Source organism: Emydura macquarii, unplaced genomic scaffold (genome assembly GCF_026122565.2).
Source record: "Emydura macquarii macquarii isolate MOO-44397 ecotype Brisbane River unplaced genomic scaffold, CSIRO-AGI_Emac_v2 contig_629, whole genome shotgun sequence".
NCBI lineage: Eukaryota > Metazoa > Chordata > Testudines > Chelidae > Emydura > Emydura macquarii.
Genome location: NW_027130766.1, coordinates 8,310,131 through 8,337,978, shown reverse-complemented (window position 1 = coordinate 8,337,978; position 27,848 = coordinate 8,310,131). Strand labels below are relative to the sequence as shown.

Below are 27,848 nucleotides of genomic sequence, written 5' to 3'. Positions count from 1 at the left end.
GACTACAGTTTGGAAAGCTCCTGCTCCACTTCCTCTACTTCAACAGCTTAACACTTCTCTTTCTGGACCTACTATCTGTCAAAGGACCAAAGAGCAGACCTGAATGTTTATATCACGGTGTCTCAGATCTTTCCACAGAGAGGTTCACTGCTGTTTCACTTTACCAAAGAATAACTACATATTTGTTCATTCGTTTTTGATCTTATATATCCACACCCCAGGAAAAACATGCTTATTAAAGACAAAATAAAATTAAATAATAACAGATAAAGCACTCTGTGTTGCAATCAACTGTATACTTTCTTCCCTGTATATAATTTAGACCCATGTTCTTCCTGGCTTCTTGTAAAATTTTCATCGTAAAGAAAAGCTGATGATTCATGAAACATCATTTCAAGTGTATATTTGGAACTAGCTGCTAACATGTAAATTAACTTCCTTGTGAGCTGAGATTTCTGGAGGTAAATTGCCTTTGGGAAATTAGTCTTGGCATAAACAGCAAGACTAGCCAGCCCCATGGGAAGTAGAAACACCCTAGTGCTGACACCCACTGTAGAAGGTATAAATAGAGATCTGTGGGGACAGGAAATCTGCAGTCTGATTTCATATCAAGCTGTGCATCTTGCTTTGGGCTTAGGGTTGGATTCTTACTCGCTGTCGCTATGAGCTACAGCACCAAGCATACCGTTACTCTCTCTTCCAAAGGGAGGAGTAGTGGTGGTAGCTGTGTGGTTGGAGGTAGCAGTGGTGGTGGAGGAGGAAGAATTTCTTCAGTCTCTTCTGGAAGATATAGCTCCAGTGGGATAGGGAGTGGTAGAGGCTTTTCAGGCAGGAGTTTCAGTGGTGGAGCGAGTTGTGGAGTGGGACTGAGCGCTGGTAGTTTTGCTGGTAGCAGCTATGGAGGTGTCTTAGGAGCAGGTCTCCCAGTGTGCAGCTATGGAGGTCCTAGCATTGAGTTCAGTGGTGGCAGTTCCCGCTGTGGATATGGAGGTGGCTTTGGTGGAGCAGTTGGTGGTGGCTTTGGTGGAGCAGTTGGTGGTGGCTTTGGTGCTGGTGGTTTTTGTGGAGATGGCGCATTTGTCACCTGCGATGAAAAGCTGACCATGCAGAACCTTAATGACCGCCTGGCTTCTTACTTGGACAAGGTGCGATGCCTGGAGGAAGAAAATGCTGCACTGGAGTGCAAAATCAGGGAATGGTATGCCCAACATGGCCACTGCGGGATACCAAAGGACTACAGCTGCTACTATAAAGAAATAGAAGATCTTCAAAATCAGGTAACATATTTGTGGCCGTATTTCCCATTGTGAGAGCTTCACTTTGAGTCTGTGTTCAGCTCCTAATGCAGTTTCAGAGGCAATATTTCACTTTTGCAAAATGCTCTTGGCAGACATAAATTAAGGCAACTGCTCTATGAAATATGAGTGAGGGTGTGAAAACTCACGAGTCCATTTACAATTTGTCTTTTCTTGACCAGATTTGTACAAAGAGAAAGAGCTTAGATGTACAGGGAACAATCTAGGCCTGCTCAGTACTCCTCCTGAATGAAGTTTCTAACTGGATGTTTAAATATATTTATACCCAAAAGGAGACTAAAAGAGAAATTCAATCATTAATCCACCATGTTAGTTTCGTTATTAACTTTTAGCCTGTCATCAGTTTTCCAGCGTTCTGGTTAAAATCTCATTTATATTTCAACCAAGTTTGAGCTCCTATGCAGAAGTGGGGGCGGGGAAGGCGAATGCTCCCTTAAAGAACAAGAAAAAAAGAGTGCTTTGCAACCAATAGTTTTGAGGGGGCAATTTAATTTTTGTAAAAGTATTTTCCAAGCATATTCTGAGGAAGGGTTAGTCAGCTAGGAAAACAAAGCAGACAGAATCACAGGGAGCAGGAGAGAGACGCATGCCAAAGGCTGGGCTGTAATGCAAGTCTTGCAATGAAAAACTATAAGCTCATAGTTATGAACATTAGACGAAGTTTGAAAATGTGAGGTTTGTTATAGCAGGCACCAGGTAGCACTAATTAAAATTGCAAAACAGTTAGCATTTTAACCATGTATCTTTATTCATTTCACCTATTTCATTTCACACTCTCAGACATTATCAAACATTCTTCCTGGGAGCTGAAATTTTCTGTGCTTCCTGTCTGTCTGAATTTGAATATTGGGAGTGTAAAAAGACTGCAATTTGCAATGTGACACTCAATGCAACAGAGAGAAGAGAATGAAGGGCTGAAATTCCCCCTACCCTTTTGTTTTCCAGATTGTTTGTGCAACCCTAGACAACAACAAGATCATTCTGAACATTGATAACAGCAGGATGGCAGCTGATGACTTCAGACTGAAGTGAGTCTCTCTCTGTACTAGACAAACCCTGTCTTCCTCCCCATGTTCCCTCAGATTCTATTCCCAAATTCCCCAATTACGAAACATCCCAAAGGGGGGTTACTGGAATCCCCATTTATGACAGGTTGTATTTTTCTGAGATTTCATTATTATTCATTTCTGGATTATCATGTCACCTGTGAGCCTCAGTCATGGACCAGGACCCCGCTGTGCTGGGCACTGTAGAACACAGAATACAAAGATAGTCCCACCCCCAGAGAGCCAACAATCCCCCTAGAAGACATAAGGCAGCTATGGATACAGATGACCCAATGGGGGAGTATTGGTCAGCATGACAGGCTGTAGTCTCAGATTTTGAGATGTGCCTTCAGTCTTTGATGTTAGAGGTGCCCTGAATAGGCACATTTCCAGGACAGAGTGTTTTGGGCAATAAAGAGTTTGCTTGTGGGGCTTAGGGGACTAAATATATACGGGGAGATCATCCACCAGTGTAAGTTAGCCTGAATCCACTGAAGGCAGTGGAGCTCTGCAGATTTATACCAACTGAGAGTCTGACCCACAGATTTTTTTAAAAACAAAAGGGCTTTGATTATTCCCCAGTGGAAGTGCAGAAAGACTGGTGTGTGATATATCTTCAGTAGTGATAGTAAAGGGGAGGGGGGCAAAATATAAAATAAAATAAAAAAGTGGAAGAAGAAGGTCTTTCATGAACCAATCATCAAATCCCTGCCTTTGAACACACAGATAGGCTAGACAGCATAAACAAAGTGCAGAACCAGGATCCTTGATGATGGGCTCAGGGCCTGACTTTTCTGTCTTTCTCAGGTTCGAGACTGAGCTGGCCCTTCGCCAGAGTGTGGAGGCTGATATTAATGGCTTACGCCACGTTCTGGATGAACTGACCCTGTGCAGGTCTGACCTGGAGGCGCAGCTCGAGTGCCTGAAGGAGGAGCTGTGTTGCCTGAAGAAGAACCATGAGGAGGTAGGATCTTATCCACTTACATACATTTTGTTTTGTACATTACTGATACAGCAGTGGGGACCTGATCTTGATTAAAACGCTAGGGCATTATTGCAACAACTACTAATAAAATATTCATAATTCATAAACATCATATAATTACTATAGTATTACACCTTTCACAAATCCTGTTGCCATCTCATATTCATTCTAATTCAGATATAAAGAATGGAGGATCATGTGTCTTCTTTGGCACATTTGATCCAGAGAACTTAACTCAAAACACTCCATAAGCAATTAATCTGTACTAACAACATCCCTGTGAAGATAGAATTAATCTCTCTGTTGTGAAGCCAGCATATAAGGAATAGTTATGGGAAGGTTTTTGCCCAAGATCACTTGGAAATGCACTAGCAGATCGAGGAACAGTAGGTCACTCTCTCTTACCATTGAACCAAGTTCCTATCTCTTAAGTTGTAAACATAAAAGGAAAAAATATCCAAAGAGCCAACATATTGTGACAAATCTAAGCTAAGGGATGACTTGATTGTCAAAAAGAGGCCTAGGACAAGGGAATCTGTAACACTAATTCAAACACATTCACGGAAATGACTGACTTTCACTCTTCATACTTAATTCCTTCACAGTATGTATGGACCAAAAAACGGCAGTAGAAATGGGCTGACTAGATTTGAAGTACAGACAAGCCACACACACAAAAATGGTAGCTTTTGTGAAAACATAAACTGTTAAAAGCATAATGTAGAAATTGGCTATTACAGGAAAGCAGCTCTTATGCAGGATCCAGGTCACAAAGTGACACAAAGACAAAGGTGGAGATGAAGCATAAAAAAAATGGCCTTTTTTCCAGCAAACATAGTCAGGAAGTCCTTAGTTTCCTGTGATTAACCATCACACACCTCAAAAAACACCCACTTTTTCTTTAGCTCAGGAGCGTTTAGCTTGAAAATCATCTGTGGTTTCCCCATCAGATTTGGGTGTATAATGGAGAAGATGCATCACAGACAGGTGTTGTGACTGTCCGAAATGGCCTCAGGATGTAGAGGCTCACTGACGGGTGTGGTGCTCTTACTTGCCAGAGAACTCGACTCACTTTTTCTTCTTTTTGCACAAGCTGATCTGGGTTATCTTTGCAGGAAATCAATTGTCTGAGAAATCAGTCTACTGGTGACGTCAGCGTGGAGGTCAATTCCTGTCCTGGCCCAGATCTAAAGAAAATCCTAGAGGAAATGAGATGTCAGTACGAAACAATGATTGCGCAAAATCGCAAAGAGGTGGAGAACTGGTATGAATGCAAGGTAAATTCATCATAACTGTAACTCCCTCAAGCAAAAATACAGGCGGTATTTCAGAATCACAGCTGAATGCAGTGGAGAGAAGTTATTTCTGTATAATACGTTCTAAAAATGATCAGCATTGATTTATAGTAACCAGCTGCACAGTGGATGGAGGTGCAGTGCATGCACAGTGCATGCGTCTCATAGAAAAATAGGGTTTGTGACATGTCATTATTGAGGTGTGTTGGTGGAACACTGGGCGAGCCTGTTGATTAGGACAGAGGAGAATTATTGGTGAAGTTGTGAGAAATCTTCATGTTAGAATACCAGAGGAGTTATAAGAAACCATTGAGACACATTCCATCTTTAGCTAACCACTCGTTTTATACATTCACTAGATTCACCTGACATTTAAAAAATCCCCGTGAAGCTCTTTATTCTGTGTGTCTATTCTTTATTCTCTTTATTCTGTGTTACTATTTTTCAGATTGAGGAGGTGAATCGTGAGGTCATCACAAGCAGTCAGGAGGTTGAGTCATGCAACAGCCAGGTCTCTGAACTGAGACGACAGTTGCAGTGCCTGGAGATTGATCTGCAAGCTCATCTTAGCCAGGTATGTGATGTTGCCACCACTGAGATCTATCCATGCCACACTGATGCATGGATTCCTGGACTGATGGAGGACCCGCCATGCCCGGCATTCCACTTAGAAGTCATGATATAGCTATCATGCCCACTGTTAGCAAAGATTTGTTTTACTTCTGCACTGGAAACATTCAACTTCCTGCATCCAAATGGGTTAAATTCAATGCATAGCTAAATATCATGTGATTTTGACTTTGCTTCTATTCTCAGAGAGACAACCTGGAAGCCTCTTTGGCTGAAACTGAAAGTCGCTACAACAGCCACCTATGCCAGTTACAGCAGCAGATCACCTGTGTGGAGCAGCAACTGGCTGACCTGCGAGCAGAAATTGAGTCCCAGAACCACGAATACAAGGTCCTCCTGGATGTCAAATGTCGACTGGAGCAGGAGATTCACACTTACCGCTGCCTGCTGGAAGGAGGACAGCGTGACATTGTGTACGTATACATAGACACAGCAGTGTATAAAGCAAACACCTATGCTGTAATCTGTACAATGTGAAGTCTAGGAACATGAACAGCAAGGGATCAATTCTGGGTAGGGAACCAATATAACGGTGTCTGCACCTTCCACATTCCTACTGAGCTGTTACTAGTTCGGTCTCATTAGCAAATCACAGAGGGTGTGGAGATTCAGTTTAGATAAGCAGCCAAAACTTGAGCCAGATCTCGCTTCCTCCTCTTGGCTCTGCAGAATGGAGAACTCTAATAAGACAAGTGCCTTCCAATACTGTAACTTCCAATGTACTGTCATCTCGTATTGTTGTGTACTTCCCGGTATGTGGTGGGCAACAGCTACCACGAGGAGGGCATTAGTTGAAGTACTTTTGCCTTCTTTTATCCAGTGTATCTGGCATATCTCGATCTCTAGTTATTGCGAAACAAGCAGTATAAATAATTAGGCAAATGCTTTCTTGACATGGAAGCTAAGGACTCAGAACTTGTTTAAAAAGTTCATTGGCAATGACAGTCTATGACTTATTCATCCTTTGTGGGCAAAGTTAATGGGGAGTATGACTGGCCTTGTAGTGACGGACTTTGGCTTTTCTGCATAGATGAAGTGAAGGTGCCAGAAAGCCCGGGAAGGGCTGGTGGCCAGCTCCTGGCACTTTGCTGGACTGGTAGCGATTGATGAGAGACAAAGTCACAATGCCGTTGTAAGGTTGGTTGCTGTTTCATTCTCCAAACATTCTTTCTTGTCACAGTTGTTCGGAAGGAGGGAGTGGCGTAGGAGGTGGAGTTGGTAAATGCTCAGTTGGAATCGGAGGAGGAGGAGTCATTAAAACTTCTCACACCTACTCTTCATCTTCCCACTCTGTCCCCCATGTCCCACCTTGCCATCCTAGTGATATAAAAGGTAAGAACTGACTTACTGTAGAAAGGAAACTGTTTCCTTTGTCCTCTTCTTTCTAATGGGGCAGGAGAGAAGCTATCAAACCCACTCTCCATTAGGTGGTTTGGAGGTGCTACAGCTCTTCTTTCAGGACCTTGTAGTAAGGCGACTGGAGAGTCCGGTCGGACATGGTGACACAGCAGTGGTATGGTATGGGGAGTGTAGTCAAGAAACAGGATCAAATGCAGCTGTGACTCTCTCTCTCTATGAATTATGAAGGGTACAAGTGAGGGAGAAGAGAAGTGAAAGTGAAGGAGAAGGAAAAGAGAGAAAAGATTGAGGTAGCCTGAAGTGCAAGTGGAGACAGAGGGAGAGAGAGGACTTGGAGAACGAGGCTGGAAATGGAAACTGTATTTCAGAGGGCGAAGGAGGAACCAAAAGGCTCTTAAAACAGAGCGAGACCGAACCAACGAGGTTTTGTTGGGGGATAGGAAAATGGCTCCAAGGCCACAAACAGTATCTGTGGGAGATCCATCCGGCCAAGGGGAGAGTGAAACAATTTTCATTTACATTCTAGGAAAAATTGAATGCATTTGGGGACAGATTGAGCTGGGTGTCTAGGGGATGGATGACGGCGGGGTGGGGTAGGGCACAAGGATCCAGCTCGTGTGCATTCCCAGCCCGTGCTGCGCTATTTGTATTCTTTTCTTGTATTCTAAACAAATAAACAATTTGGGGGAAGTTCTGGAGCTCGTCTGCATGTATAATCGTCAGGGTGTCTGTCTCCAGCCCCCACTCTAAGCATGTATGTTAAATAGGCACATCTCATAGCCTGATGCTGTAAGGAAGGTTTTATTTTCTCTCTAAGCAAAGTAATGGCTCTATTTATTTCTCTCCAGGGCACGGACGAAAGATCTGTGACTAATAAGAGAAACTGGCATCTTCCAGTGCAAGACCCACCAAGCAAAGACCCACCCACGGACAAAGGCAGAGTTCACCCAACACACTCATTGTGCACCTATGCAAAGAGCATGGAGAAGTGCTCCTCCCAATTACTTAACGCTGCTAATGCCAACACTACTGTCCTAAGAGGCCCATCTGAGCTTTGGTCCAACTTCTGGCCTATCCTGCTATTTGCTTCTTCCATTCTGTAATGCTGTGTGTGTCTAATCACAATAATTCCTTACTTGAGTTAATCTGTACCGTGGTTGGTAATTTACCTTCTGCTGAAAAGAGTCTCTAATAAAACTTTGCTTCTGCCTGATGCAATCAAGAAACCTGTGTCTGGGAAATGATTTCCTTTATTAAATTTAACAGTGCATCTGGTACAGGGTTAAGTACAAAGCCGTATGCTCAGATAGAATGTTAGACTGCAATAGTTGCCAAAGGGAAGTGGTGGAAGCCCCCTCACGTGAATAATTTAAAACTTCTCTGTCAAATAAACTAAGGAGAACAATCTTGTTTTGGTCAATAGGGCTGTGGGAAAGGACTAGTTGACTTAGCAGGTATTTTCCTGCCATAATGTCTAGGTTATGTTTCAGACACTTCCTGTTAGTATGTGAGCTAATATTTATAGTGTACTGTCCCTTTGTACAGCAAATGTATGGGGATTTATGTGGGTTTTTCTTTATAACACTATGCTAAATTTTAATTTCAAGAAAAGGAGAATTAAGTGCAGTTGAAAGTGTATGAGTGACAGCTTTGGAGATGTTTAGAACAGGAATATGAGCTCCCACACACTCACACTAACTACCACCAATATATCACAGTGATAATCTCTGTGAGGGGTGAGATGAAATTTTGATCTCTCTAACCCATTCCATCTCTGCTGAGACTGCTAACCAACAGACCTATTCTATTCTGTAGATACCTTCTCACTAAGAAATGGACTGAAGGAACCAATTGCCTTCACCAGGGCCAGATTTAGGGGCAGACGACCCAGGGAACTGCTGGGGGTGGCAGGCTTGAAGGGCACCGGGCTCAGGGCACTGTTTTTGTTGTTAGCATCAAAAGGGAAATATTTGAAGTAAAACGTTTCAGGTATTCTCTATGTGGATTCATTTTTCACTAACTCCTAGATGTTCATGACCTTTGTAGAATCTCATGGAATCTTTCAGACTTTCTGAGAACTACATTTTCCTCAAACCTCCTAGAATGTTGTTAGCCAGGCCCTAGCGCTTATATAAGGGGTGGGACATCACCAGTCAGTCAGTGAGATATAAGAATGAACTGAAGTGAAGTGAGAGCCCAGCTGCGATATTGTGAACCTTATTTTATTGTGCAATTGTGAAAGTGTTCTTAAGAATTGAAGAGTATAAGTAGTGATTAATAAAGGACATATTTATTGAGACACAACAGATATCTATTGAACCCCTATCTACACAACAATATAAAAGAAATATTGTTACTTCCTTTGCCATGCTTAACACATAATGTTTGATGACTTTCTAAGAATGTGGAACACAGACTTTTGCTTGCCCTAGTATGATCTGTTTTCCCTTGTAGAAAACACAAGATGCCCCCAAAGAAACCTTCAGGAGCTCAGTATAGGAAGTGAAAAGCTCAACTGCAATTTAGTTTGCAGTAAGGGGCAAATTTGATGGGAAAATATCTGAAACATAGACTGGGCTTTAGACAGTAGCAATCGTCTCAGTGCAGAAGAAATTGAGGCGCAAAGTGTAAATGATGGAAGTCCTATTAAGGAATTAGCAGATTTGCCTGAAGATAAGGAAGGGAAATGTGAGGAAAATGATGGAGAATCGGCAAGTTTTCATGGCAGTGTAAAGGAGAATACTAACACAGAAAAATCTGGTTTAGATGAAAAGGAGAGAAAAAATAAAGAAAAATCAGCCTCACATGATGACAGAAACAGCAACAAGAAAAATTGCACACCACAAATCAATACATCAGATCCTGCTTTGTGGCTGACAGTCCTACACTCTACCAATATTGATTGTACAATTTTGAAAGGGCCAGGCAAAAATCGAGGATTCGATGTTTCCAGTAAATGAGCAGAAGTGACACTTCTCAAAGTCACACTGTGAAAGGCTCTTGAACAGTTGTACGGACCTTCACCAGATGCTGACACATGGGAAACGTTCAGACGTCAATGATAAAGACCTCTATGTTGAATTGGACAACATCCGTCATATTTTGCCACACAGGAAGCATTCTCCATTCCAAGTTCCCCAATTCATTCATGATACAGAACTGAAGGACACTTTTTCTAATGTGTGGATGGCTTTGAGGATCCTACTCACACTGCCAGTCACAGTTGTGAGTGGTGATTGCAGCTTTTCAAAGCTCAGGCTCATTAAAACATATCTTTGATTGACGACAGCCAATGAGAGACTGACATCACTTGCTATCTTATTGTCTGAAAATGCCATTGGTCAGTCTTTGGATCTCTGACACTGTGTTTCAGTTTGCGAGGACAAAGGCAAGAAAAGCGACCTTTTGAACTAAAAGACTAGGGTCAACGTTCTAAGGCTGTCACACTGTTTAATACTGATCCACCCTATGTTGGTACACAGTTCAGTTTCTTGATGTTAGTACATTTCAGTTATTCTTAAAATTAAAACGTTTCTATAAGCTTAGAGGAAACAAAAAAAATGTATTTGCTTATATATGGCATGAATAAATGCATATTTACAGAGCCCAATTTATCATCTTATATGACAGAGATAAATTATGCATGCAAATTGTGCATCAAAGTTGAGAAATGGGCTACAAATGCAATACAAAATAAGATAGTCAAAAGTTTAACAAATGAAGGGGGGCGCCAAAGACGCTCAATGATAAAGATGCTCCTCACCTGGGGCGCCATTTAGTTTAGGGTTGGCCCTGCCCTTCACACAGGCCACCAAACACTCGCTGGATCATTGCTTTGGTCATTACCAGCCTAAACTGAATCCAGGTTAGTAACCTAAAAGTGAAGAGTTATGTAACCCATTACCAATCGCCTGAACAATCCTGTTCCCCTCTGAGTCATACACTAGGTTTGGCTCTAGCAGGGCTTGTGACAATTTCTGTTAGATCCTGTTCATCTGTGTTTGTGCCTACTGGGGTTCACATGAACCAGACACATTTTTGATATTGTAGGATTTTGTGAAGCTATTGTTTCAATCCAGAAGTGAAAGTGGGACAGTGGCCATCTTGAAAATGTTCCTTATATGGGTAGAAATTAGATGAGGAGAAAAGAGGAAAAGACTGTAACAGAGAGAAAGCATGTAACCTTTAATTTGCAATGTTTATAGGTCTAGATCTACTCACTATAATATTTTATATACGGTGGTATAGTAAACCCCCCTTAGTCTCACCTATTGGCAACAGTCTCCTTTGGCAGTGGGGCCTGTGGTAGCTCTGCCCCAACCTGGACCAGTTCTTTGGTGTAGGCCTTATTTCAGGCCTGGGGGGAGTCCTTCAACCCCACGGGGGAGGGGCAGGTAGTCCCAGTCCATGTATATGCCCCAGGGAGGTAACTTTCTGTGGCTCCTTCTCAGGGCTGTAGAGGTGGTCGTAAAGCCCTGGAGGGTCAGAGACACCGGTCCTTCCTGCAGGCTGGAGCTGGGGTTTTTCCTCTCTCTGCTTCTCTGGCTGAAGAGAAGCACGATCTCCTGGTCAGGAGGAGTCTCTCCTCCAGCGACCACAAACCTTCTGGCAGCTCCTTTCTCTCCTTCTCCTTTGGTCACCCCCCTCCTTGTCCTTTAGGGAAGGCAGGGTTTAAGTACCCCTGGAGTAGCCCTTAATTGGTTCCAGGTGTCTCTAATTGACCTGCAGTAACCTCTCCTCTGCCTGCAGGGAAAAGGGCCTTTAGCATTCTAGGGCTCACATACCAGCACTGTCTACACTGCCATGGTGGCAGGCATTGATGCAGTGGCATCAACTGAGCGGGTCTGGGTAGACTCACTCAGTTGATGGGAGAGAGCTCTCTGGTTGACTCAATTAGCCCACCTCCCCGAAAGGTGGAAGGCAGCATTAGCACCGTCGACACAGCGCTGTGAAGATGCTGTGGTATGTCAACGGTTATCAGTCTCTAATATTACCATACCCTTTTGTAGCCATCTGCCCTGACTTTACCACAATACATACAATGGAAGCACTTAAAAAGTTAATACCAATTTTAGAGGTATTACCGGTCACATCAATATTCTCTGGTTTAAATAGAAGGAACATTGCTGGAACTAGTAATACCTTCAAAACTGGAATTAACGTTTTAATGCATCTGCTATATAGAGCTTTTGGAAAGGCGGTAGAGAATGAAGGGAAAGGACCAAAGAGCATGCTGTGGCTACAACTGATGATGGTGAGGAGGGCAGAATGTAGTCAAGTGAGTTGGGCCACTTCCCTTTAGATGCAGTATACAACAAGTAGTGTACTATGTGCCCACTATGTGGCAAGCAGGTGAGCCATGCTCTAAGCAAACACAGTATTGTGAAAGCACTCACAGGTTGTTAGCATTTTGCAGTGCAGTACAGTGAAATGTCCATCACTTGAAGTCTTTAAATCAAGAGTGAATGTCTTCTTAAAAGACATGCTTTAGCTTACTAATAAGTTATGGGCTTGATGCAGGAATCACTGGTGAAATTCTCTAGCTTGTGTTATGTGGAAGGTCAAACTAGGTGATAAGAATGGTCCCTTACGGCAAATTATTTGTCCACGTTTTTTGTTTTTACAAAAAATGCAAATTCATATTAATTTCACCTAATTGTTTTGGTCAGAAAAAAATAGTTGAAATATTTTAGAAAAAATCTAAAAGTTTCATTTTGACATTTTCAAAATGAAACATTTCTATTTTTGAATTCAAAATGACATTTTGTTTCAAAATTTACTTCAATTTTATTTTAAAAAATGTTTAAAAAATCTCAAAAATGAAAGTCAATATTTTATTGAACATTTTCTGATTTACTCAAAATGAATTTAAAAAAAATTCCACTACATTTCCACTGAAAAAAGTTTCATTTCTGGTCAAGTTGAAATAATTTTTTCCCCAATTTTTCAATACCAGCAGCAAATTGAAAATCAGTTATTTGCACATCTCTATGAACAAATGTGACAAGCAATTAGACATCAAAGTCAATTTTTACACAACTGACAATTTATTGCACCAACTACAGACACTTAAATCAATATTTGAAATTTTTCGGATTTTTAGAAATCTTAGATAAGTATTGTAACATCTGACATGATCTCCACTCTGTTACGCTGGATATGTCTATAGGTACAGTGCTGCAGCGCATCTGGTGAAGAGCTCTCCCGTCAGCATAACAATACCATCTCCACAAGTGGCATAAACTGTGTTGGTGTGAGAAGTTCTGCCTCTACCCCCGTCTCAGTGCTGTGCACACAAACATTTGTGTTGGTGTAACTTACGTCACTCATGGGGATGGAATATTCACACCCCTGAGCGACATAAGTCTTCCGGACATAGGTTATAGTGTTGGCATAGCCTTACAGCAGGACTTCAATCAATTTACATGGGCATAAAACTGGTGTAACAAAGTGCAGAATATGGCCTTTAATTTCTGTGTCTAAAAAGTAGGTGCATTGCAAAGGTGAGTACGTCCTGGAAAAGGTTTCTGAGACATTCTATCTCTGAGCTTGCTGTGCAGGGTGGGTAATATGCAAGTACTGCTCGGGTCAGGTGTCTCTCATAGACACTCACCCACAAAGAAAACCTTTCAGAATCAGGTGTCCTGTCACTCTGGTCATACAAGATCCTGATTACAGGATGGAACCAGAAATTGCTCTTAACAAACACAAGAGAGCCACCTACAGGGAGGAAACGGGAAGTTTGAGGACAGCCAGTTTTATAGAATATAAAGTAGGTTCCAAAGCATGTCTCTCAGTCCCACAGACACATACAGCAGTTTGTGGGATTCCTCTGCTTAGAAATTAAGCATTACTTATAAAGCAGAAACAGATAAACTCTCCCTAGAGGAACAAAGAAATCATCATATTTGGAAGAGACCAGTGAAATCTTTGGTCTGGTATCCAGTCTCTGACAGTGGCTAGTGTTGGATGAATCAGAGGAAAGTGTAAAACTTTCATAATGCCTATATTATAAATTGGGAGGGATTGTCTTTCTGACCGCAGCTGGTGATCAGTTTGTGCCCTGTAACCTCAGGATTGACTGAGGACCCAGGGAAGGATAATATTTTAGCTCTGACACACAAACAGAGGGAGCAAGACCCACCCCAGTACACAGGGAGCCAAGAGAAGTCAGGGATTTAAAAGAATCCAGAGAATACAAATTTCTCTGGCAAGGGGTGAATGTCAAATAGACGAAGTCTCAGCTTTTGCCAACCAAGAGCATTTCCTAGCTTTTTCCAGAAGAAATAGGCTTCCTTAGATCAACAGACTAAGCAGTGTGCTCACCGGGCGGCCTCTAGTGGTTAGCACAAGTGCACATAAAATATCAAATTTCAGGGAAAGAGACTTCTAATGCTAGTATTCACAGGGAGGTTTCTAATTCAAGTGTGGGAAAGATGCAGAAGATAATGCTGAAGAGCCTCTAGCATTATACCATATCTGGCACTTTGTAATTCTCAGACCATCTATCTAGTTATTTATTTTTCTGTGTTCTAATATTAGTATCCATTCATCACTATAGTAATTGAGTGCTTTTTGTCCCAATTGCTCAGTGCCCACCACTAGTCTGATTTATAAAGCATGCAAAAATTGTAGGAATATTTTAAAGTCCTGGTTCCTGCTGCTTCTTTCTTCACTCAAGGATCTGATGTCTCAAAGTGAGGATTCTGACTAAGGAGAATGAAAAAGTTTACACTAGTGAAAAGTAGGTGAAAAGTCTGAGCCATTTTCTCATACAAACAAAGCCTCTGGCAGTTTTACATCATTTTTTTCACTGTTTTTCACAAAAAGGCAAAGCTGACTTCTGCCAGCTGAAATGTGAAAACAGCAAACAAAATCTGAAACTTATACTGATAATTTATTCTAGGGAGAAATCTCATTAGACTTTTGCAGAAAAAAATGTGTTTGCTCAGCAGGAAATGCAAAAATGTTGTCCTTTACTAAATCTATACCAAAACTTGTGACAATCTTTTTTATGACTCAAAAATATGTGATTTCATGTAGGCAAACATAGATTAAGAGCAGTTGTAATCATGAAATCATCTTTATGTTTCCATGCAAATTTTACTAGTGATAAATAAGAGAAATAGAAGTGCTTGATCGATACCCTGATGGAGGATAATTTCTGATGTTTTTCAAATCTTTCTTAAGGTGTCAGATACTGTTTAACAGACAAATCTAATGAATTCCCAGCCTGCCAGTGCTGTGCTTACATATGCTTGATTTAGTACAGTTGTTCCTCTCTTTGCATACAATTCACCAAACACTGACAGCTGTGCACAATCATAAAGAGAGAAAAAAAGCCTGAGAATTCTGGGTAAAGAACTGGAGAATATTTTACTAAGAAAGGGTAGTGAGATGGATAGCAAGTTCTTTTGAATAGTTCCAAGGGTGTTGGTGGTTGTTTTATAATATAATATAGTATAATATAAACTGCAGTAGCTTCCAGAACCTCATTGTACTAGGCACTTTTCCAACACACATGAAAAAAACAATCCCTGTCCTCTAACGACACAAAATATGATTCACCATGGTCCTACGCCTCATGTCATTGTTTATACCTGTGCAAAAAAGGTTGTCGAATGCTACCACTGACACAGGTAATTTGGTGATTTCTTATCTGGAAACATTTACATCATTGGAATCAATTTGAACAGGTGTAAGTGACAACACAAGGTTGAAGGCGCTATTTTGTTGTTCCCATCTTGCCCTCTAGAGGGCATTGTGTATGATGTTTTTGAACATGGGCACAGTAAACTGTGTTTTAAACTTAAGCTTTCAGATGTGTTTGTTTTGCCAATTCTGGGAATTAAGAATCTCTGACTGTTTAACAGAAATATGCTGTAAAGCACATGGGGCTGCATCCGTGGAATGGGATAAAACATAATCCTGTGGAAATCCTGTCAACTGAAAATGAGGAAACTGACTACGAAGATAAGATTCCAACGGCCTGCCTTGGCTGCAAGTTGCCCCAGCCCAGTAACCCATCTTTGATAGTCAGGTCTATAAGGACGTTGAGATGAGCCTGACTTGTCCTAGGTTACTTTCTCGGGCGATGGGGTAGATATATTTTCCACCTTCTCTGGGATTCCTGACTACATTTGCCTTTGTTTATGACTGATGGAATTATTGCCTGCTGCTCTGGAGTTTGTGGTAGCGATTACAACCAGCTGCCAGGGACCAGATGAAGCTGGGCAGGGCTGCTGGATGTATTGATACATAAATCTGTGCATTGTCAGAATGACGTTGGCATCTTTTACTTACTGGAGATTGCTGCCCTCTTACAATATATTGTTTTAAGACATGAAATAATTAATTGGTTATTGTTCTAAGAACACACATACAAACATACAGAGAGAAAATGTATAGTACCATATCTTGCTATTACATAAAAGCACCCTCTGTTGAAGGCCCTCTTTGATCCCCTGGGGGTATATGATCTTTGAACCAGCTGCATCTGCAGACAGTGGCAGTTTTCTCAGCAATTTATTCCCAGGTCAGGATTAGAGCTGCGTGGGCATTTATGTACAAAATGTGTTTTCATGGTAAACTGCTGATTCATTGAAACTGAAACTTTTCATGGGAGTCAGTTTTGATGAATTTCTTGACTCCACACATTTCTGAAAAAAAGTTTCCAGAATGTCAAAATATCCTGTTTTGACCTTTTCAAAAAGAAAATATTCCGGTTTTCCAGTTCAAAATGACTTTTTGCTTAAACTAATTAGAGGTTAAAAAAAAATGGTTGAAATTGAATCAAAACATTTCAAAATTATCAAAACAAAATGTTTCCATTGATCCAAACCAAAATTTTGTTTGGATTTTCAGACTGCAAAAATTTTCAAGATTTTGACTTTTTGTCTCAATTTGGGATGGGAAAGCTTTTTGAAATCTCAAAAATTTTCACATGATGGACAAACCATTTCCTCCCCAGTTCTCCTCTGGTTGTTGCTAGTGGAATGAGGGATAGCACAGTCTTGTTCTTGGAGAACCATAGTGTATCTTTATTACAGAGAAATTATTTTAATTCTCTGCTGATTTCGAGATATTAATAAAATTACTTGGTTTTTCTAAATAATAGGAGCTGGATTATATTGTATAATTATGGTGATGAATCACATCCTTCAAGCTGATGAGCCACAGGTCTTTTCTGAATAGCAACATAGACAAATTGAATTTTCCTGGCAATAATCCAATCAGAGATGAACAGCAGCATTCACCTCAAGATATATTCAGCAGCCAAGATACACGGGCTGCTCACGCCAATGTTCACTCCAAAACGCAATATGAAGGTTTACTGTTCAAAATGTCTTCATGAAGTTAGAACCCATAAAAGGGAGGGGCTGATACAGCTGGCTCAAGCCAGCATAGTGCATGCATGGGCTGCTTCCCACACAACTCTCACCATTCAGTGCACTCCTAATTTGTTACACTCGCTAGTCCAGTCTTTAGCTCCCCAACCCTACAGCTTTTCTGATGCACCTGCACTTGCAACACTCCCTGATATTCTGGCCCTACATTATCTTGCACAGAACCTAAATTTGTTAAATTGCCAAGGTTTATTTGTGCACAAATGGGGTCTGGGAGGAGGGACCACTGGACTCATTTTATTTGTACCTGAAACCGGAAATGGAACAGAGTGATGCCACTGTGCCAAGTCACACAGAACCTGATTCTTCCAGCTTTACTTATGTTGAATAGCAATTTACTCCACAAAAACAAAAATCCACTGAAATCAGTGGGACCACTCATGGAGAAAGTTGAGCAAAGATAGCAGACTTGAGTTAAGGGCAACTATTGCACTGAAATAAAATGTGTAACATCCAGTTGATGCAGAGATGGCAGAACTCTCAGGTCTCACTTCTGTGCTTGGTTCTGCAATGGTAGAAAACAACCAGTGAATCCAAAGTGAAAATTCCATCTATCATCTTCCCAGGCTGCACCAAATTTCCATCATTTCTGCCCTCACGCATTGACCTCACCAACATCAACCACTCTGCAAAGGAATGATAGAATCATAGAAGATTAAGGTTGGAATCACCGCCTTCCTTCAACTGCCTCAAGCTCTGGTGTACAATGGAAAAGGCTTGTTGGAGAAGCAAGAAGCATACTTCAGAGACAGGCATTATGAGGGAAAAGTTAATTAACTGCTGGAAGTCACTTTCCAGAACTTTTTCACAGAAGTGGACTCACTATTAGTTTTTGTTTGTTTTGCGTCTGGGCTTTCTCTGCAGGAGATGAGAGGCCAGGGTTGCTCCAGGTGAGGATCTGACGACAAACTAAACAAAATGAGATGCAAATATGAACGCTTCATTGAGAACAACCATAGCCTGGTGGAAAGCTGGTATGAAGCCAAGGTAAATTACAGAACATATGCATAATTTGATGCAAAATAGCTCAAATATATGGACATTCAGGGCATAGAGCAAGGTTCATAATTTTAGGAAGAAATGCTGAAGAAACAAAAATGATTAGGAGTGATTTACAGAGAAAGGAGGGAAGTTGGTTAATTTTGGACTGTGTGGTCACCTAATATTATTACATATTGAGGGGTTGCTATTTACTCTGATATTTTATTTTTAAACATTAGTCGGATGCACCAAGAGTGCTCAGATAGACTTCACTTGTCATTTTATAAATGAAAATCAATCACCATATTAAAAAACCCCAAATAAGTATCTATCTTTCACAAAAGCACTTACATATTTGGTATTATACACATATCCAGTGAGGGTATATAAATTGCTCATGTATTACCAAAAGGAGATTGGCATTTAATTATAGTGACAACTTTACTTGGGAAGTTGAGGATTTGAACCATATTTACTGCTGTTAGGACTGAGATGAATTGGTGAAGGTGTGTGCAGTTTCTGTATTAAGAGCAAGGGAGTTACAAGGTAGGCTTAAGGTGTGTTAACAGGCATGAAGAAAACTTACACAACCCTACATTATATATGATCCTAATCAGATGGAGTTTTTTTTTTAGATAGTTTCATGATAATAAATTTACCATATTCATCCTATAATTAAAATTTAAATTCCTTGATTCTGTATTTGCACTTTCCAGATGGAAAAAATTTATTGACACCTCCACTCATGTGATCAGGAGACAGAGTCAAAGAACCAACAGGTCACAGAGCTGAGATATGAATATCAGAGCCTGGAAACTGAGCTGCAGTCCCACTCAGCATGGTTTGTAACAGCATTTGCTGCTGTATCTCACAGGACACATGGGTTACTGGAATAACAGGAGATCAGCCATAGCTAGCACTCCATTAGTAAAAGAGCAAGATGGCTGGCACATCTATTGCAGTTAAAGATTTGGGTTTTTTTCCCTTTGGCCCTGGAAAATCCCAATTTCCTATACACAAATGGGTTAAACTTTCTAATGTCCTACAAACCCTGTACTTCCCTTTCAATTCTCAGATACAGTGTTTGCAATTCTTGAAGGACACAGAATGTTGCAACAACATGCAGCTGCAACAGATAAGGGCATGATTATCTCTGTGGAAGAATTGGCAATATACAGTGAGAAATGCAGAATCAAAACCAAGAGTACAAGACGCCCCTTGGCCTCTAGATCCAACTGTAACAAGATATCTGCCAATATTGGGAGCAGCTTGAGGAAAGATAGCATGGCCTTAGATAAGCAACTGGAAAGGTGTGATGGCATTAATTAAAATACTAGTGTTATGAACTACTGAAAGTGAATATCTAACAACAGAGGAATCAGTAAGGAACTGGTGGTGCCTTCTCAAAATGTGCACTGAAATGGGGATAGTTTGTCTAATGAATCTAAATCTCCCAACTGCAAATACTATAGAAAACTTTATTGTTCCATACTACCAGTTATGGGCTGGGCAGAAACTACCAGAAAAAAGGATTTATGGCAATATTTTGCCATTTCCCCTCTCAGACAGAATCAGGAAGTGCAGAAGTAGCAGTGAAAATGAAAAATAAGCAGGAAAATAATCACACACACACACACACAGAGACAGTATGATCTTTGTTGCCCTACATTTTTTGCAAACATTTACATCAGTACAAAGTGAGTGCAAGTAGATGTAAATATGCTTCCAACTCAGAATGAGCATTGTTATACACCTACTATGCAGTAATTTACGCTAGTGTCAATGACTATCTAATTCGGTGCAAGTTTCCTAGTTAACCCTCAGTAAATATTCTCAGAAAGTTATGCAATTTTTCTGTTCTTACAAGCCGTCCAAATGTCTGAGTTATGAATCTCTTCCTATACCATACCCTAACCTGCCTTCTTGTCTGTCTGTCCTTACTGTGGGAGAGCCCCAGAGTCAGAACACTCCTTCTTGAGTTATTGGAAAGAACTGTAAATAAGTAATAAGAATGCTGCATGAAACATTTTATTCCCCTTCTAATCAAAATCATGTTTTCTTTTGTCTCTCAGTAGGTTTTTCAAGTCAGTATTACCACAAATCAGAGAATCTGGCATCTCCCAGTGCAAGCCCCTTCTAGCAGAACCATGGACAAAATGAAAGCATACCCAGCATGTTCAATGCACACCTGTGCAAAGAGCAAGGAGAAATACTTCTTACATTTAATCAATACTGCTGATAATACCTATCCAAAGCCCATCAGAGCTGATCAGATAGCCACCTTCAAGCCTACTGTGCCACGTGCTTCTTTCATCTTTATCTCTCTGTGTCTAATCACGGTTATTTGAATTAATCTGAACCAACCTTCTGATGAAAAATGTCTCTAATAAAACTTTACTTTTGTCTGATGCAACCAGAAACCTGTGTCTGGGAATTTCTTTCTTCATTTCTTTTAAAAAACTTTTTGTTGTAATCCAGTTCTGGAGCAAATACTAATCTATATATGCAGAGCGTACAGTGATGGCTCAATAAAGACTAATAAACAATCTCCCAAGTTTACCGGTGGAAGTCCCATCATACGCACCATTTAAAACTGATGGGACAAAACCCTGAAGAACATACTACAGAGAAAAATCCCGTGATGGCGCCTAGGGTGGGGAAACTGGCCAAAGAATTAACTTCTTCTGCTAGTTTCTATGATTCTGTAATGTTTATTAATCATTTCCTATAACCACGTAACCTACTGTTTTGAACCATACATCTGGACAGACAACAGCTCAAAACGCACACAAGGGTTTGTTAATGGCAAACAAGCCTTGATTGAAAGCTATAGTCAAAACTATAAATAGAAGAAGAGTACATACAATTATTAAGTTTGAGGCCAGAAGAGATCACCAGATCATCTAGTCTGACCTCCTGTATATTGCAGGCCATCATGACCACCCAGCACCCACACACTAAACGCAACAACTGAAATTAGACCAAAGTATTACAGCCCCCAGGAAACTAGACTATTATGTACCACAGGAAGGGTGGGACCAAGAGGCACCAGTACCCCAGGCTCCTGAAATGGCAGGGAATTGATTAAGTAATATATACTGGAAAGCAACCTGCCCCCCATGCTATAGAGGGAGCAAGGTCACTGCCCATCTGATCTGGGAGGGAATTCCTTCCCAACCACACATATGGTGATCAGTTAGATCCTGAGCATGTGAGCAAGAGCCAAACTGCCAAGCCCTTTAGAAAGAGAATTTTCAATACTGCCTGCCCACTGTGTCCAGTGTCCCATCTTCAGCTATGGCCATCTCTGATGCTTCAGAAGAAAACCAATCCATAAACACCAGACTACTTTGGGAGAGGAAAGTCCTTCCTGATTTCTGCAGGTCACTGGCTGGTGCCAAAGCAATTTCCTAGGAAGAGAGTTCAGAAGGGACTTACTAAAAATATATTAGGAAGCTTTTATTTTCAGAATAAAAAGGTAAGAATTTTCAATCCCCACTGCCATGTCTCCAAGAAAGAACCCAAGATATTTGACTCTAAAAGGTTAACTTTCAGTGCAGTAGGCAGGAGAGCATAGCAGAAATCGTGCCTTTTGGGAACAACACATGACTTTTGCTGCAAACTTTGTAAAAAATAAAAGGAACTAATGCTGGTGGAAGGTGCAAAACTGAGACCACCTAAGATCAAAGGACTCTATTTGCAGAACAGGTACAGCAGTGGCAGTATAAGCTTCCCCAAGGACACCACCTGCCACAAATGTCCATTATTCTTAACTTGCAAGGACCACTAATAGTGCTCAGAAGGGATTCCAGACTCCATGGCTCATTATTCTTGATCCTTTTGCTGAGACTGCTAGCTAAAGGCTAGATTCTCTGCTATGGCAGAAGTCCACTAAGTGCAGCAGAAGGAAGGGGCTGTTACAACTCTCTAATTCTCTTTCCAGCTTGGCCCTAGCCCCAGTGTGGCTGATCCATCAAATGAGCCAGAGAATAGCAGTATGCTGGCCATGCAGCCTTGTAGCACATCTCTATGCCAATGGATTGAGACCAACAACTCATATCATATGTCACTTAACAGTAATCCAGCGGTATCAAGTTTTGATCACTATCTGCCTGCCTGGTTTCACATCAGAAATCATGAACTTTTCTCCCATCAGTCACTGTTCCACTCACAACAACCCCTTTCCCTGCCATGCGTCAAAGAAAAACCTGGCACAGGTGGGAGATCTTCTCGTGAAGATCCTTCTCTATGAAGTCTGGTATTTTTATAGACAATATGGCTGATGCTGCTGAGTTTGCTAACCAGATGCTAAGGGCTCAGTGTGTTCCCCCATCCTCCCTTTCCAGTTTTTCAATTTTCAGCCTAAATCGATTGCCCACTGATGCCTAGAACATATCCTGAAATTTTAGAATGGATCAGATGTGGCATTTAAATATTATCATGTTCCATCGAAACAGAGAAATGCCATCAGGTTAGGCATAGATTATTATTACAATAATAAACATCAACACCTGGCTCTTTCGTAACTTTTTTAATTGAACATATTTAAGACAAACATCTGTCTTGTTAGCAAATGAATTTCTCTCAAGGTCTCTCAACTTGCCTCCCTTTTGCCTTTAATGTCTATAATCTTGGAGGCATCCTTGCCCGATATTCTTTGAACCTCATATTGTTAAAATCTGCATCTCCATCTACTATAACCCACAACTGGATCTATTACTTTCATGCACTCTAAGCTGAATTGCTCATTCATGCATTCTCCCTTCCTTCTTTGATTACTCCAGTTCCCTCCTCTTTGGACTCTCTGTAACTCATAGACAAACTCCAGTCTGCTCAGAATGGGGTAGCACACCCAGTGAGGGACGAGTGCCCTGTTTCTCAACCGGTGGGTCGCGAACCCCCGACTGATCTAAAAGGCAATCAAGGGGGCTGTGACATGTTGAAAATTTAATTATAATTCTAAAGCAAAGAAAATAAAAATTCCAGAATAACTTCAGAGCAGCTAAAACCTTTAAAGTTTGTGATGTCAAATGTAGCAATAGCTCCACAACCCTTTCAAGTACACCCAGGTGACCCTCTCCCACTATCACAGGCTTATCCTTGATACATATTTTACTGTAAATTTTATAGCAACTATAAAGAGGTAACACATTTTTTTGACTTCAGATAAGGGATCGCCAACCTGAAAAGGCTGGCATCAGCAGATACTGGCTTGATCATGGAAATAGGAGTCTTCAACACCTGAGCTCTTAATCCATCTGTACCAGTGACTCACTGTGTTGCCTAATGTGAATCACTCAGTTTATGTGGGTCAGTTTCCTCATCTTGAACAAGGATAAAAGTATTTTCTTATCTATCTCATAGGGTTGTTGTCAGGATTTGGTTAATGTTGGTAAAGTGCTATCTAAACACTAAGCATTATTAATATTCTCACCCTAACATACAAACATGATTATATCCACTGTTCAGTAAGACCTTCACTGTCTCCCTATATACTACAAAATCATGCTCCTCATCTTTAAGTCCCTTCTTATGCATTCTCCACAGTCTTAGTTTTCCCTCTAATGCTATTTATTCTCTTGGCTCTACTAGTTTTATCTTTCTCTCAGTTCCCAACTGCCTCCTTTTATTTCAGAGGTATAAGCCAATGGGCTAACTTACTCACCTATGAACCAAAGAACAATTTCTAGTCATATGATTCTAGTCCCTTTTCATCAGGGACTCAGTTTTATTTGTTTAACATAAATGAAACATATGAATCATGTCCTTTCCCCCTTGCCCGGGGTTTGATAAAGATGCATGCCTGCCTGACTTGTGGTGCTGATCTTCACTCTATCACCTGATCCCTCACCCGATGGAATTGTTAGTCACAGGTGGGCTGGGCGCAGTTGTTTGTAAAAGACTAGACACCCTCTGCCAGGGTGTACTGTTGCTTGTAGCAGAATGTCATAAAAGAGTTGCAAGTGAGAACTGGCAGAACAGAATCTGCAGGGTTTGAGGGTACTGGGAGAAGAACCTACTAGATAGCTGAACACTAAACTGTCTGAAATCAGACAGTTAAATATTGCACGTGACAAACTCTTGAACTAGCACTAACTGGAATTTTGCAATGTGTTATATAATCATAGAAACACAGAAATGTACGGCTGAAATGGACCCTGAGAAGTCATCAAATCCAGACCCCTGTGCTAAGGCAAGATCAAGTAAACCTAGATCATCTCTGACAGGTGTTCACCCCATCTGTTCTTAAAAATCTCCAAAGATGGGGATTCCACAACCTCCTTTGGAAGACTATTCCAGAGCTTAACTACCTTTATAACTAGAAAGTTTTTTCCTGATACCTGACCTAAATCTCCCTTGCTGCAGATTAAACCCATTACTCCCTGTCCTACCTTCAGCGGACAAAGAGACCAATTCATCACAGTCCTCTTTATAACAGCCCTTCAGATATTTCAAGACTGTTATCAGGTCCTCCTTCAGTCTTCTCTTCTTAAACCTAAACATGTCCAGTTTTTTTTAACCTTTCCTCTTCGGTCAAGTTTTCTAAACCTTTTATCGTTTTTGTTGCTTTCCTCTGGACTCTCTCCATTTCGTCTATCTTTCCTAAAGTGTGGTACTCAAAACTGCACACAGTACTCCGTTTGAGGTCTCACCAGTTCCAAGTAGATTGGGACAATCACCTCCCATGTTTTACAAATGCCATTCCTGTTAATATACTCCCAAATGATATTATCTTTTTTGCAGCTGCATCACATAGTTGACTCACATTCAATTAGTGATCCACTAGAACCCCCAGATCATTTTTAGCAGTACTATCACCTCACCATTACTTCCTATTTTTTAGTTGTGCATTTGATTTTTTCTTCCTAAGTGAAATACTTTACACTTGGTCTTTACTGAATTTCATCTTGTTGATTTCAGACCAATTCTCCCATTTGTCAAGGTCATTTTGAATTCTAATCTTGTCCTCCAAAGTGCTGATAACCCTTTCCAGCTTGATGTCACCTGCAAATTTTATAAGCATACTCCATTATCCAAGTCATTAATGAAAATATTGAATAGTACTGGACCCAGGATTGACCCCTGCAGGATACCACTAGATACACTCTTCAAATCTGACAATGAACCATTGATAGCTACTGTTTGAGTAAGGTCTTTCAACCAGCTGTGCACTCACCGTATAGTAATTTCATCTAGACCACATTTCCCTATTTTGTTTATGAGACTGTCATGTGGGTCTGTCAAAAGCCTTACTAAAATATCAAGATATATCACTTCTACTGCTTCCCCCCATCCACTAGGTCAGTAGCCCTGTCAAATAATGATGCTCACCTCTTAGGAGTTGTATTTGCAATTAGTTTGATTATAATAATATATAGTTTGCAAAGAGTTTTTGTTTCCCCAACATGGAAGATGCTATATGAATGTCAGTTACTATAACGCAACACTCTCTGCACTTCTTTCTTCCTGATCTAAAATCCACACCTATTCTTGCACATCACTGTAGGATTTCATGGTTGTAACTGCGACGTCTTTGTAAAGCCTTTGTAGTAAGGGTACATTATAAAATTAGAGTGTATCATTAAATAATTTATTTTAAACCCTGAAAGTAAAACAATAAAATCTAATGAATACCCAGTTGGTCATGACACCACTTACATAACCTAGAGCAGGGAATTCAGTGACTGAAGCATGAACAAAGGCAGAGCAAGTCATACAGCCATAATATTTTATGCTCCCTAGAGCATATCTTGCCATCCTCTCTAATTTTTTTCCATTTGTTTTTTCATGCCAGAATAGTAAGGCATGCTTTGGGTTAGAACTGAGGTGCACTTGCAGAGTTGTATGGGAAATCCAGATCTGGAACAGAAGGGATAGTGCAGGCAAGGCTGTGCGCAGACCCAAGACTAGAAAAGCAGAAGTACTGAAGGTCAGGAATTAAATACATTAGCAGAGCTGTGTGGGGTACTACAGGTGGAAATGGAGGAACTGATGTAGGTGAGGTTTGGGTAGTATTGACAGAACTGTGTGGAGAACCTTGCACAGTATCTGCATTCATTATGATTAATCAGCATTATGATTAATCAGATTATCAGATCTAATTTTATGAGCATCAAGTCTTGCAATTTACAGACTGTCTCTGTGGTTTCTATTTGTTGCTCAAGACGCTTATTGCAATACATGTTGGAGCAAGAACTTCTGAATGCCCCTAGGCAAAAATAAATTAGCATACACAGTCCTGAAAATTTGACTTTAACAATTCTTCACTCTCAGAATAACTGTTTTCTGTGGTTTAAAGATTAAATTTAATTTTGTTAGCAAATTTCAAATTGCCTAGATTACATTTCAATTAATTCCATTATTGTTTAAGATGATCTAATTTGTCAGGGTATATGTGAGTGTACAGAAACACTTCCTGCTGAGAAAACTGCCCTTTATTGGACTATAAGAGGAAAAAAACAAAACAAAACAAAAAGGGGCGGGGGGAGAACATTCTTTGGTTTTATGGTAAACTAGCAAACTTTCTCCTCAGAAGCCGTCCATCTTCATCATGTATTTCCTGGTGCTTTCCCTACTCTTTTTATGAAGAGGGGATCTTGGTTGCTTATGGACTGACTTACTTCAAAGTTATTTCGAACCATCATTTCCTATTTGGAATATTAAAGTAAATTCATTTGGAAATTATCATGATTTCATAGAGCATTATGAAATTAGCTGGATATGAACAGCTAGTGCAGATTTCTAAGCAAAAAACACCCCCAAAAACCTCATGTGTTTTCAAGCAGAAGTCTCTGGTACCAAATGAGGGGAAGAGACTGTCAGATATATCAGCAGAAAAGTTTACAAAGTTTGCTACAAGACATAAGAAGTGATTGGATTTACTGGTACATATTTAACTTCCTGGGACAGACACACAAGTGTGGGATATATTTTTTTGCAGGTCCATTTCATGTCCAACAGCCTCATGAACTGCTTAAATTATGAGTCACATTTTTGGTGAAGTACACAATGGGGTTTTCTATTTGTGGACTTTGTCTTCAGTTTGACGCTCACCAGCCCTCTCATTGATATGTACCGTTGGGTCCTGGGATAGAGGCAAAGTCTGAGAAAGTCAAAGTAAATCAACTTCATTTTAAATCCATCACATGCCTGTAGATTTAACAGCTAGATTCAATTAGTGGTAAAGCTACATCATAAGATTTGAATACTTTGCAGACTTAATAATGCTGGTAGTGGTAGTCATAAATGTGCATACAGGCAGTCCAAAACATTGGTCATTCTGTGGGACTTGAAAATAGCAACAGCATTTATTGCATCTTGGATGGTTAAAGAGCATTAGTGTATCAAAATAACAGTGCTCCTCAAACATAGGAAAGGGACTAGAAAAGCTGCCCTAAAAATTGTCAGTGTTTTTAGGCATCCTAGTAAACCTTGCTTTTAGGTCATTCAGCTAGCAGTTAGTTATGTGAACAAAAGTGGCTCAAAAATAAAGATTACTGTCAAACCAGCTCAGGATAGGAAAGATTAATTCTGCCACAGAGGAAGTGTGCCCTGATTTTCAAACAATTAACCTAAAAACCATATAGATGCAGCTGCATTAAGTGAGGCTGGACTTCTCAGAAGATTAAACTAACCAAAGTCTGGGTTCAATGGAGTGCTTGCCTGATGGAGGAAACCTCTGGAATCCAAACTTGCTGGTGCTGGATTTAAACTTTGAAATAACCTCATTTAGTAACTTGATAGGTTAAAAATGGGAACAAGTAGGGCTGGTTGAAAATCTGCCATCAAAAATTTCTTTCAATAGAAAATTGAGGTTTAGACTACATTAA

At 40.5% G+C, this 27,848-nt stretch overlaps 1 protein-coding gene across 1 annotated transcript; it reads left to right on the top strand.

Annotated features, from left to right (window-relative positions):
- Positions 1–662: 662 nt before the first annotated feature.
- Positions 663–7,756, top strand: LOC137148475 (keratin, type I cytoskeletal 19-like). The gene is made up of 8 exons (XM_067541308.1): positions 663–1,277; positions 2,262–2,344; positions 3,170–3,326; positions 4,463–4,624; positions 5,091–5,216; positions 5,459–5,685; positions 6,453–6,604; positions 7,480–7,756. Exons 1-8 carry the CDS (start codon positions 663–665, stop codon positions 7,503–7,505), a joined length of 1,548 nt encoding a protein of 515 aa, XP_067397409.1. The 3' UTR covers positions 7,506–7,756.
- Positions 7,757–27,848: the final 20,092 nt, after the last annotated feature.

What these genes read in the sequence shown, in the direction of transcription:
- LOC137148475 (XM_067541308.1), top strand. Translation starts at nt 663, where the DNA reads ATGAGCTACAGCACCAAGCATACCGTTACTCTCTCTTCCAAAGGGAGG. An exon ending in TAGAAGATCTTCAAAATCAG is followed by an intron (nt 1,278 to 2,261) that starts GTAACATATTTG and finishes TTTGTTTTCCAG; the next exon opens with ATTGTTTGTGCAACCCTAGA. An exon ending in TGCAAGCTCATCTTAGCCAG is followed by an intron (nt 5,217 to 5,458) that starts GTATGTGATGTT and finishes TTCTATTCTCAG; the next exon opens with AGAGACAACCTGGAAGCCTC.